Source organism: Protobothrops mucrosquamatus, unplaced genomic scaffold (assembly GCF_001527695.2).
Source record: "Protobothrops mucrosquamatus isolate PMUCROS unplaced genomic scaffold, P.Mucros_1.0 scaffold7, whole genome shotgun sequence".
NCBI lineage: Eukaryota > Metazoa > Chordata > Lepidosauria > Squamata > Viperidae > Protobothrops > Protobothrops mucrosquamatus.
This window is the reverse complement of record NW_015386394.1, coordinates 1613043-1626682: the sequence shown is the minus strand read 5'-3', so window position 1 is coordinate 1626682 and position 13640 is coordinate 1613043. Positions and strand designations below refer to the sequence as shown.

Below are 13640 nucleotides of genomic sequence, written 5' to 3'. Positions count from 1 at the left end.
TTTTTAAGTTGGCAAGTATAATCCATGTGTGAATTAAAATTCAGTTGGGTTTATCAAACCTTTTAAACTAGAGTTTTCCAATCAAAATAAATGGGCAAGAATGCATATATAAGTATTTTTGTAAAAATAATATACAAAACTAGAATTGCTTTCAAATGCATGTATTAGGCAATATGATATAATGATTTATCCAAGAAATGATTGATAAATATGTGTTTACATGGAAAAAGATCATGTATCTTCAGTGCTCCACCCAGAGTTGCTTTAGATAATGATATGGGCAGCATATAAATTTAATAAATAAATATGTATATAAAATAAGAATATTTAGGACTGCGTACAACTCAGTATAATAGCATATGATACTACTAGGATGGTCTAAGTAAAGGGTTTGCGACAGACGCTTGTGTTTTTGACAGCTGTTGGCGTCCTTCAATGGCACTGTCCCATCTGCCACTCAACACTCCCTCAGCTGGTGCCAAAGCTGCTTGAACAGAGGCACTTTTGACTCCTTTTGGGACTTAGTAGTAGGGCCCTTCCTTTATTATGTGCCATGTTGTCCCCTCCAGCTGTGGTTCTGCACCCCTACAGCCTGCCTGTCTATCCTCCGGCACCCCAATGCTACTCTGGGCTGGTTCAGGTATGATCATTTGTAATTATGTATACATTTATACATGTGTTTGTGTCTGTTTGTGTGAGATAGAAGAAAAGTTTCAGTGTCATTGACAAAGCCCAGCTGTGCCTGTCTTGGTGGTCTTGGGACAGCTGATAAAGCTTCCCCCATTGATAAATCTCTCCATTCCTGAGTTATTTTTACAGAATTGCTCAGACAGGGAAAGTCTTCTCCTTATATGGAAAGGGATATTTACAGCTTCTTCAGGAACTAGGAGATCGATCCATTCTGTCCTTTGTACTATGGATTTCCTTTAGTTTGTACATCAGGTGGAACCTGTCCACTGAAAGACCTTAGGAATATAATGGATGGAACTTCTGTTGTACATTTTTTTGCTCTCTACCAGTCTTAAAGTTTAAATGATAATCTTAAAAAGCAAATTTGACTTTATTGGACAGCATAATAGATTTGATGAGAGGAAAAGTTTACACCTTCAGATTCCACTCTATTTAGGAGTTGGCTTTCTTCTAATTTTTCAGTGATGCCACACTATTCATAATCTTTTAATCAGCCAAAACTGTTAGTGGTTTTGAAATGAAATAGAAACAAATACCACCCTATACTTCAATGTATGGAGGGCTATTCCTGATATTGTAAGTATTTTATAATTAATAGAGCACAGCCTATCTTCATTTATGTTACAAGTTTAAATTATGCTCAGCACTGTAGAAGAAAAAAATGGTAGAATGCATGAATAACATGGGTGAGCAAAAAAAAAAAAAAGCCCTAATGATTTTACAATATAGGTAAAGCATCCTAAAATCCCTTGCAAGTGTGAAATGACGAAACCTGGGAGATGTGTTGATTTGATGATATCCTGAGGAACATAGGCATCCAAGCAGTTTTGTTTACTTTTGGACCAACACTAAATACTTACACAATGATTGAATTGACATAATTAGCTTTCAGATTGCCTAAGTATCTTCATCTATTCATTTTCTAGCTTGGGTTGTGCAATACTCTGGACTAGGCTAGGCTAAAATTGGATTGGGTCAAACATATTTTAGGAGAGCCAGTTTGGTATAGTGGTTAAACCACCAAGCTAGAAACTGGGAGGCCATGAGTTTTAATCCTGGCTTAAGCACAAAGCCAACTGATGAGCTTGGGCCAATCATTCTGTCTGAACCCTAGGAAGGAGGATATATCTGAAATCTTACCAAGAAAGCAGAGACTAGTCCAGGAAGTTTGCAATGAGTCAACACTGACTTGAAGGCATTAAAAATGTTTAAGGAACCCAGTGATTGTCATGGTATAGTGTATGAACCAAGCCATCATATAAAACTCATAATATGATTTATGTTTTTGGATAAAGTATGCCATGTAAACAATTGCATTTTGTTAATTTGGACCCTGTGGGATTCATTTTTGTGATCCAACTGCACACCAATATATGATAATCAACAACCTATTGAATGAGATGCTTTTGAAATAATTTAGAATTCTGACAACCCTTTGTCAAAAATGTGTATCAATTATGCATTGAGGCTGCAATAATTATTTTATTTTTGGGTGAAAACCCCACATATTTTGTTCTATCTTTATCATGGGGAAACAGTTGTGTCTCACTAAATAATAAGAGGAATCTTAAACACTGCAAAGTCACTGATTAAAATGCAACAAGAAAACATAAGCAACATAATAACAAAAGCAGAACAATAATGCCTGCCAAGAACCAATGTTCCTAACAAACTAAGGTAGACTCCAGAGATAATATAAAACGTTTTGTGACCTCAGGCAGAAATTTGAATCTAATAATATAATTAAAATTATAAATGATTTGTTACTTGTGTTGAGAGGATTGCATTGTATAGTTCAATTGTGCCTGAACACTTTTACTGCTTAAAAATGTACAGTGCAGAAATAGATAACCTTATGCTCTTCAGCATCCAATTGGCATCAACCAGCATGTCGAATAACAAGGCGCTGTAGATATTATTGTCCAGACATCTTGTAAGCATCAACTTGCTTATTCCTATTTTAAACAGTTGTGAATTATCAGCTTCCTTTGTTCTTGTAATTCAAAAGAGAACCCCACTGAAATTTTATTTCTGCTTCTTTCATCACAGTATTACTAATAGTATTAACATTAGTGAAAACATCTGACAAAGCAGAATATTTTTTAAAGCTTTCCAAAATGGGTCTGCCCTACCTTAGATAGAATAAGGCAGGTATTACCCATGCTCACCTGATTATTTTTTTAAACTCCTGAACTTTCCTCTCTGTTGGAAGCACATATGCCATTGTTCTGCAATTTTTAAAAATTGAAGAGGTGTATCTAGTAATGATATCCTAAAAGGCACCCCTCTGTTGAGACATTGCTAATTATTATGTGTGGCATTAGCAATAAGTAGCCCAACTTATTCATTTGAAAGCATAGGCTCATTCCTGGGTACAATTACATCTAATGAGTTAACTATGACCATTCCTGAGCTAATTGAATTTGGCAGTTCTCCACACCTTAGAAGTATCATAATTTAATTAATGCAATGTGCTATATGTGGAGCCATACTTGAAAATTGTCCAGAAACCTCAAATGATGCAATATGAAGAACCTAAAATGAGGCCATTGGTTACTAATCAGTGCAATTAAATCTGAGTCATATAATGTCCCTATTTAATTCCAGGCACACTTCAAGATAATCTTTCAACCCTTAAAGGTTAGGGCCTGGTTGTCTGAAGAACTGTGTATCCTTTTATAAATTTACTTGAATATTAAGATCTGCAGGAAAATCCATTGCAGGGATGACCTGTGCTTCTGAACCTTAGCAATCATGAAGAAGAACCTCCTTTCACATGGCTTCTAAACTATGGAATGCTTCTCCTCTAGGCTCTCCTGCTAGCCTCATAAAAATACCTTACTAACCCATTTTTGAGGGATGGCTCTTCATGATTTTATCTTCAGCTTATCCTTGGCCTAGATCTACCTTTAGTTTCAAGTTGAAAGGGATGTTTTCCTTCTTCTCCCAATACAAAGCTTCCTGTACAGGCAATTTATTATGCTTTGGGGATAAACTGGGATGTGATGGTCTCAGAATGGAATTTGTTCTAGAAACATTTTCTTCTTATTTGATTGCTGGATGCTGCTGGCCTTGGTGATTTTTTACTTTCTCTACAAGAAGAATGAATATCTGTCTTTTTTTTGTTTTGTTTTTACAAAAGAATATTAAACTGCCAGGAGATTAATAGGCCTGACAGGATTCCTGCTATTTGAGATGTGTGTATGTATGTGTTGGAGAGATCATATAGGAAAGTAGATGGTCTATACACACACACACACACACAAATGTGGAATGGAAAAGGCTCTTTTCTTGACCAAAACATTTTGAGAATGAAATTGGTTTCCTGAAGGAGATAGAAAAATTCAGAGGCACAATTGTATTGAGAGTTTTCTGGGTCAAACTTCACATTTTTGTATTTTAAATCAATTCTTCCAATTACTCAGACAAACCTTGGAAGAGATGGGCTGTTTGACATGGGTGTATTGATTTTCCGTTTTTCTGAGAAGACTATCAATCTCCTAGGAGAAGCAGCCACTATAAATAATTAAAAATAAAGTCAAATAATAAAAAGGAATGGTTGACCGCCCCCCCCAGTGTATTTGGTGGTTGATTTTTCAACCAGTAGGTGCCACTGAGTGCAAGAGGACTCTGTATTAAATTATGAAAGCGCAACAAAATTGTCCCTTCTTATTGTTGAGATGCAGCAAATTTGGGGGAGGGAGCTCAACTTCAATTTATGTTAATATACTTTTGTCCTGAGTCAAATATGCATCAATTGTCTTATTTTTATGTTTTGTTCTTAAATCTTTACTGTGATTCCTGGAGTTATTTTTATAACAACAACAAAAAAGCAGGATGTGCATTAAATCAAAAAGCAAATCCACTTGAAATTTGACACAGACTTTGCTGTCAAGATGGACCTGCTGCTGCCATCACACTGGTTATAAATTTAAAAGAAGTTATGTTTAAAAAAAGATAGAGGCAAAGGTAGTTTAAGAGATTGCAAATAGTGTTTGTCCTTGGAACAATGGCAAATTTGAAATGGATACACAGCAGGTGCTGGTCATGGCCTATAGCATGCTTCCTCTACTTGGTGTCCATGTCCTCCAAATGTATTGCACTTCAATATCACAGTCAGCTTGCTGGTCTACATCTTCTTGTGCTGTCTAGTACAAAAGAAACATTAAGCTTCTTGAAAAGATCTTCATCTTGAATAGATTATTGCCAATGACTGGGCACTTGCTTATAATCATATCAGAAGGAAGGAAGTAAATTTATATATGGGAAAGTCACAGATTTACCAACCGTGTGCCTGAAAGCATGCTGAAAAGCTCGAGTCTTAATATTAACATCATTCAAAACAAAGCAAACACTGAGCATTAACAGTAAACATTATTTTTTTAAGTTTTGCAAGATATTGGAAAATCTCTTCCTAGAAAAAAAGGGAACTAAATTAGTCTCATATAAAGCATCCTGCTATGCAAAGAAAAGACATCAAAAGAGTATTTTCCCAGTTCATAATGGTGCAACAATAGATTTTATGATATAGTATTATTCCAAACATTAGAGCTTTGTGAAGTGGGATTGCATAGTGCTTATGACTGGTATTCTGCAAAAGATTCCAAAAGAGAAGTCCACTTAACAACTGTTACTCCAGTTTCCTGCCAAAGGCCCCTCATCAAACTTTCCCCCAAACCTCCAGAAGATTCCTTGATATAGGTTCTATTTACAAATGTGTTGCCTTCCCAAACCCCTGCCCTTTTGAGCAGTGAGTGACAAGAAAGTGCCATAGTCAAATAGAGCTATTTATAAGTGCTGAAAGTGGAGCCAACTATGATAAGAAAGAGTGTTGGAGGGCTGGTTTTCAAACTACCTGGTGATACTGTTTGCAAGAGAGAGATTTTGTCTTGATGGGGTGAGAGAAAGTACACCAGTCTCTGAACAAGTGATGGCTGGCAAATGTCATCCATATCTATATTCTCCCTTTGTTTCCCCATGGGATGGATAAAGACATTTTTAGAAAACAGGTGGTACAAAGTACTCTTCCTATCACACTAAGCTTCTCTTCAGCTTCTGTCTGTGTGAGAGTTTCTTGATTACACATAAACACACACACATTTAATTATAAGCAGATCACATTTCTAACTCCAAAATGAAGGTGGATTTAGACAGAAGACTTTAGTGAAACTATTTTTGTGAGTCATATACCTGGTAAGTGGGCAGTAGTCTTCCAAAACACAATTCCTGCTCAAATAAGTACACAGCAACCGGTATGACATAGTATCTGTTTTGTTTATAATATGGTTTACAGTTTGTAACTCTGGCAAGAAAGAAACACTTGTTTTGGACAACCAATAGCTCTGCAGTTGGCTACTTCAGCTGCTAAGCATTTGCTTTTTAATCCAATAGACTGTCATTCATCATGATTTCAAACCATCTTTCATTTATTCCTGAGAATTTAAGATAATTTTTCTCTTTTAATAAATCAAAACCTCCTTAATCACCATTTCTTTGAAGAAAGCAGAGTTTTCCATGATCCTGCTGTCCCCACTTGACATTTTATCCAAGTTGCAGTCAATTTCACAACTAGAGCTAATAAAATCAACTTATAAAACAAAGAATTCTCTCAAATCTTGAAGCCATGATTTTCTCTGTCAATTTAAGTAGAAGAATCTTCCTCTAGCAGTGATCTGCTTCTAATGTTGCACAATATGTAGAAGGCTTAATTACACAAAAGTCCCCATCGTGAAAGCATCTAGGGAACACAGTTTTGAGGGATAATAGCATGCAGACAGGTTTGGATGTGTACTGTGTGTGCTGTGCTTGAAACAATTGTCACACTGACAGTAAAACACTCATGTAGATCACTCAACACAGCTGTTTCTAGAGTTTATGGACTGAGTTTCCATATGCTCATTCAGACACAAGAGAAATGGAAATGAAAAATGCTTACATTGCTCTTCCATTTTTTTCCACAGTAAGACTACGATTTAGTGAGCATTCTCTGGACATTTGCAATGTGCTGCTAATATTTAAAAATCTCCCTAAAGCAAATGAGACTGAAGCTTAAAAAAGAAGGAAAGAAAAGAAAAGCGATACCAGAGTTGATCTTTTGCTGAAATTTACTTTCAGCTTCAACTATTCATCACTTGTAAATTAAGAATGTTGATTATATTGAATATTAATCAGTTGCTTTGACAAAATCTTTGTACATCTCTTGGCCAGTTTGAATTTTATGTCAGAATTTCTGTTTCATAGCATTTGTTACTTTCTGTAGATTTAAAAATATTATTACATATTAACAGAGAGTAAAACTGAAGTCATCTCTTTCTCAAGCAGGGACATTTGCAGGGAAGGTTAAGAAAAGACAAGATGGCAGTTGCAACTATGCAATGGAAGCTCCACCTCCTTTTGTGATGCACGCATTTTGATTTTGCTTACTCACCCACTGTCAACATCCCTTTTCATAAGTTATGGATTTTCTGAGACACTCTTTTGCACTAGTTACATTCTTATTCTGCTCAGTATGGCATTAGGTGAATGAAATTGTAAAGTATTTGTCCAGGATAGAAAACTAACAAAGTTGTGCTTGCAAATTGGTATGTTTTCATATCATGCTTTTTTTTGAGGGAAGAGTTATATATTAGGTCAAAGGACAAATCTGGAAACAAAGTCAGCTCTTGGGCTTCTGCAGTTACAGAAATAGATGAAGACTGATGTGGAGGTGGAAAGTGGGTACTTCTAAGAGAGATATTATAAAGTGGTCCTACTAAGCAGGCATGTGAGTCATTTACTAGAAACTTACTGGTTTACTACTCTAAAACAACTTTCAGCTTATCTTGTTTCATTGCAAGTATTTTTCTAAAAAGTAAAATAAAATAAAAGCAGCATCAAGGCAGGGGCAGGAAATCAAAGCAAGATGGTCAAATCATTTCTATGTCCAAACCCTTCCCATTTTGTATGTGCATATTTATATGCCCATTTCTTTTTGTTTTGCTCCACTTTGAACAGTATGGAATAAAATCTGGATATAACACTGGACTATTTCTGTAAAACAATTCTTTGATCCTATGAAATTACCATGTTCAAAAAATTAACAATATCTATTTATATGTTATAGTACCAAAACAAAAATGCATTTTCTTTCAAACAATATCAATTAATGATTGAGCTCATACAATATTTAAACTAAAGTTTACCTATGACTTGTTCACTTAGTGACAATTGGCTAGATTTGCAGTGTCATACATGGTGCTAAGTCATAAATACTGACATAAATCTTAATGTCTGGTTTCACACATCACAGTAAATTATATGACCTCATTACAAGTTTACACTTTGATTCTGTCAAGTTTCTGTCTTTGATTCTGGAGGCCAAGTTAATAGGTATCTAATTACCTATGAAACAAGTGAAAATGGATCCTATTTACAGAGAAGGGGTTTGTTGGGGTGAGTGTGGGGGAAGATGAATGAGTATCATATGAGTTACTGTTCTATTAGTCTGAGTTTTATCTACTGTTTTATTGTTATATGCTGTGTAGAATCTGCTGTTTACAGCAGTATATTAAATGAATGAATAAGTAAATATTGGTAAAGTTTACACAACTTGCTAAAACATCAGTTGTGCTTTGCTGAACACAGCGACAGAGCTCACAAATAACTCTTTCTACATCTGTTTAATAAAATCTGATTTGATCTTATTTTTGTAAACTTGTACATGTAACCATATGTGTTTGTACTCATCGTTGTATTGTCTGGCTCTTCAGGGAACAGGTGAGATTTCACAAATGGAATAAATCTTTGAAGGGGACAGAAACTATTACCCATAAGTCCTATTCTCATAATGCACTTAAGTAAGTTAGGGAGGAGAAGTGGAGGTTAGTAACTTGTAAAATAAAAAAAATAAAAAAATAAATCAACTCAGTCAATTAAATATGATGAGGTTAAATTTAACCCCAAATCAAGATTCTAAAGATTTGTGCAAAATTAAAATCGTTATTCCTGCCACTTATTTTTCTTATAAGAAGACATTTCCTCTTAGCATTCAATTATGCCAACCCAGGACACATTTACTAATTATAAAAAAACAACTAGACTTTTAATTTCTTCATATTCTTCTGATATTTTCTTGTATCTATCTTTCCAATCTGTTTCTATTTTTGACAAAAAAATCTGTAGGAAGTAGACTCTGAAAAATCATATTCAATATGGTACAGCAATTTTTAATTACTTTTTTTCATCAGTCCTCTTCAAGCATCAGGTTTTTTTTAGAAGAGGGGTAAAATCCACTTGGTAGTCACAGCCTGAAATTCAGGCTATATGTGGTTGCATGTATTAATGGCAGTGTGAGTTCTTGAAATTGTTGGAGCACTGATCAAGGTGAACCTCAGCATCAACATGTAGTTAAAACGCTGGATGCTTCGTGAGATGACCATATAATACTGAAAACAAATGGAATTTTAATGGTCAAAGTGCTACAATCTGCACTTTTACTTAAAATTATTCATGTAAGCCATGAGTATACAAGCTATTTCCCTCTACAGGTAATCTCAATTTATGACCAAATGAATAACAATCATTCAAAGTTATAACAGATCTCTGAAAAACTACTTACAACCCAGTTTCAAAGTTCTGATATTATCATCACTCTGCGATCACATGACATCCAGAAACTAAATGTCACATGACCTCAGAGTGCTGCAAACAACCATAAATAAGGGCCAGTTGATGAGCACCAAAAAAATGAAAAAAAAATGATGCTCATCAACTGGCCCTTATTTATGGTTGGTTGCAGCACCCCGAAGTCATGTGACATTGTTTCTGAAAAAAAACCACCCCATGGCTCACAATGGGTTTGCTTAAAGCCCACAGTATTTATTTAACAATACCAAAACGATCCAAAAATTGGATCTGATCATAGGGTGACCCATTTTACTGTAATTGCCAGATTCAATTATGTTGGGATCTGCTGACCAAAACATCCAGCAATTACTGGATTAATTACTCTGGCCTTGAAAAGATGTCTTGAGCAAAACAATTTCGCCTGCTTTTGTTTGAGGCATCAATTCAAATCCTAAAAATATCTCTGTTTTGCATTTTCCCAAATCAGGCTCCCATTAATCCCCACGCCTGCCTTTGGACAGGTGGGACAGGTGCTAAGCCACCGCAGGACAAATTGCAAATTCCAAGAAAAACCTGCAGCTGTCGGCGGCCGCCTTAATCAGATCTGGTTTAAAAAAAAAAAAAATCCACCCCACCCCCCGCGCTTTTCTTCAAACAGCTGAAAGACAAAGAGCCGACACAGCAGCTCCAAAGAAGAGCAGAGAGAGCGTGGGCGGGAGAACTGATAAGAGAGCAGCCAATCCGAGAACGCGTGCGCGCCGAGGTTCATGCTCATTGGCTGAGAGAAAGACACAAGGGATACCTTTATAGTCGTGGAGCATAGGCTGAGGAAGGGACGTGTGGATAGGTGGGTGTTTTACTCCAAGCATCCTTCTCTGCGTGGCAGCGATTCGCAGCAGAGGTGGCAAGGGATGGGGCCTGTTGGTGTAGGTGGGTGAAATACTAAAAACTTTTCAGAATTTTCCCTCTGCCCTCCGCCTAGGTTTTGGAAGCTGGGACCCTTGGTTTTTCTCGTGGGGGAGGGAATAGAAGGGGAAGCAATTGGTCGCATGGGATAGCAAAACTAAGGAGAGAGGAGAGTGCATTAGCTAGGATCCTTCTGCTCTGTTTCTCAGGCGCCCTAGTTATACGACCAGATGCTTGTTATCATCAGAATTAGAATGAATGTAAGGCTTTTTTCATTATTGAGGGTAAGGACATTTTATTTCACTTGCCATTTTTATAGCTAGTCAGGATTTGAAGTGCACATGCTGGCTTAGTAGTTTGTATGCATTGTTTGGATATATTCTCTGGGTGTATACACATATACATTCACAGACATTGGAGTTCTCTACTGTGCTTCATGATTATATTTGTTGTGTGGCTATTGAAATGGGTTACCCTTATCTCTTCAGCTCTATAACAAAAGTTGTAGGAGAGGACAGAATTGGTTTTGAAAGAATTTGAGATTCTCTCTCTCCCTCTCCCTCCCCCTCCCCTCTCTCTCTCACACACAGTGTCAGATGTATATACAAAAAATTTCCTGGGCAGTTTGAGCGCAGAGGGAAGAGCCTTAGTGGATATGAGGATTTTATATTTTATTCTCAAGAGTCTGCTTCAGAAAATGGTTCCTTTGCTTCTCTTGACTCGCAGGTTGTGGCAGTGGTCAATTTCATTTTCTTTTGATTTTTATTCCTCCAGGGTAGTCCAGATGCTGCAGTCCCACCTACTGATGCCATGACACAGACATTTCCAGCTCAGTACCCACCGCCGCCACCCCAGGCCCGGCTCCCTCCACAATACCATCTCCACAGCACCCCATCTGAGTACCCATCTCCAACTGCCCTGGATCACAGCCTGCGCATCTTCCCTGAGCAGGGCACAACTGCATCGGACCCTCTGCCATTGCCTCCACCTCCTGCCGTAAGTGGAGGGTTGGTTATCTAGCTCTTATGAAGGAAATGCCAAGAAAAGGGCAACCAGTGGGGTAGTTGAGGAAGTCAGAAATAGGTCCTAGCCTGCATAATAATTATGATCATTTCTTAGGTATTCCTCAAGAACAGGTTCTGGCATTCTCTGGCAGAGAAAACAAGACAAACTATAAAGGGTATTAGTTGGCCTGCATTTCATTTTCATCACATCCTCTTCCTGCATCTCTGTATTTGAACCCTGATTTGTTGTATTTTCCTGTTATCTATTTGTTAACTATCCAGCTATCAAAATTCTCTGCTGTTTCGTGGAAGGGATAGCATCATTCACAGTGGCATGTTTGATGGCTGGGTTTTCTGAAAGGTAAGGGTCATTAAAGGAGTGGATTAAAGTAGAGCTTCCCCATACTCAAGGTTTGGTATACAAGATTTTGCTGAACTCATAGCTTCCTGGAATGCTTGGGGCTTTCTTAGATCCCCCAGCCATTTGGATTTCCAAGTTTGAATGAAAGCCTTAGTATGTCTGAAGCAGTAGAGAAGAGCATCTCTGACCATGGTAAAAGCTCAACTCCAAGCAGCTCCCCTCATTTCTAGAGGGGGGGGAAGAGGGGGAACTGGAGATGAACAGAATTGTCAAAAGATATATCTTCAGAGCCAGAAAAGACTTGCACTTTTCATTTTGTAGAATAAATATAGAATAAACATTACATATCTGTGAGGTTCTGTTGCATGTAAATGTTGCTGAGTCTTTCTGCAGTAGTATAGTTATAGTAGGTGGTCAGGCCATCCTTTAGATTTAACACATTTTGGTCAATAAGGAAGTTTTATGGCCAATTCCTCTGGGATCATGCACATTTCCTTTTCCTTTCCTTTTCTTCATATCTGCCAATTCTAGGGAATTGCTCTTTTCCCAAGGATTGATTTATTAGTTTTGAACCCATTCTTTCAATCAGGAGTTCAAGGTGGCATGCATAACTGCCCTCCTACTTTTCATACCACAACAATCCTGGGGTGTGTGTGAGACAGGGACAGACACACAGCCCTAAAGTAACCCAGTATACTCTCTTAGCTGAGGGTAGGCAAAAACCTGGGTCCCTGTGTTCCTTAACATCTTCATTGCCATAATCATTTGCTATCTTAGTAATTTCCTTGGACCCAGATTCTTTCTGGCTGTCCGCCATCTTCCTCTGTACCCCTTCCATTCAAGCAAACTTTCTCTTCTCTTATCCTAATCCCAGTTTCTTAGAAAACAAAATTTATATCAATACATTACATTACCTAAATGTACATTACAATACATTAACCTAAAACAAGATAAATTTTTCAGGGCCTTGAATTTACCATATATCATGACTTTCAAGAAATTTTGAAACGCTGAAAACATGTCTCTTATTAAACATCTGTAAATGGTGATTTACTTTCTGTAGAATATCTAGTACTTATTCACTCTCCACGCATGCTTGTAAAGTCTAAGATGCAAAGCCACAAGATGTAATACAATATATGGAACAACTTTACTGAGTTCTTGGACTAGCAGTTCCTAATATAACTTAAACCTTCACTTTTTTCTTTTTATAATTCTTTTGTATGATTTTTTACTGACGCTTTTTTAAAAAGATAAAAATAATATGAAGTAAAGAAAAAAGAAAAAAGCCAAGAAAAAGAAAAAAGTTGAAAAATAGAAGGAAAAAAAATACAAAGAAATGGCTTCTGATATTCTTCACCATAGTTAGAAGTATAATTATATTTTAACCTTTCAAGTTATATCACAATATTCTTTCTATAATCTATGCTGTCTAATCATCAGCCATGAACCACAAATTCAATTTTTATTTTTTATTTTTACACCAAAAGTCTATAAGAGGCTTCCAGTCAGTCCCTGTCCTTCCAAATCCACTTCTGGTCCATTCTGGTCCATTTTTTTAAAAACTGAACTCAACAGTATTCACTGTGTCTGTACTCCTTTCCAAAGCAACCTGCAAGGGCTTCACTTGTTATTGTTTGCTCTCGTTCAGGGCTGCCTTGTACTTAGGCTCAACCTACACCTTTGTTTTTTGTTTTAATGCAGTTTAGCTCCCTCCTTGAATATTTCCAAAGAAAAACTGGAAGGGATCACTAGCTTAAAGTCAGAAGTAAGGTTGGTTTCTTTGGGACTGAGAAGGAGGTATTATTTAAAATAATACATACAAATGAAGGCTAATACATCCTTCATTCTGTCAACTATTTGCTATCTAGAGCCCATTTTATTTATTTATTTATTTATTTATTAATTGTATTTATATCCCGCCCTTCTCCTTTCGGACTCAGGGCGGCTGACAAATGATAAAAAGCTAACATATTACACCTAGTTAAAATTTGATTAAAATGAAATATTTGAGAATGTCAAATTTAAAAGTAATTAAAACCCCTATAAAATCCCCTAGGCCAGTCCCGCTTGCT

General features: G+C 36.7%; 1 protein-coding gene across 1 annotated transcript in view; it reads left to right on the top strand.

The window, feature by feature from the left end:
- Positions 1-331: 331 nt before the first annotated feature.
- LOC107282396 (RNA binding protein fox-1 homolog 1-like) overlaps positions 332-13640 on the top strand; it is a 32406-nt gene continuing 19097 nt past the window's right edge. The window contains exons 1-2 of the mRNA XM_015810168.1: positions 332-640; positions 10975-11196. Coding sequence (XP_015665654.1) covers positions 554-640; positions 10975-11196 — 309 coding nt within the window. The 5' untranslated portion in view covers positions 332-553. The remainder of the gene's footprint in view (positions 641-10974; positions 11197-13640) is intronic.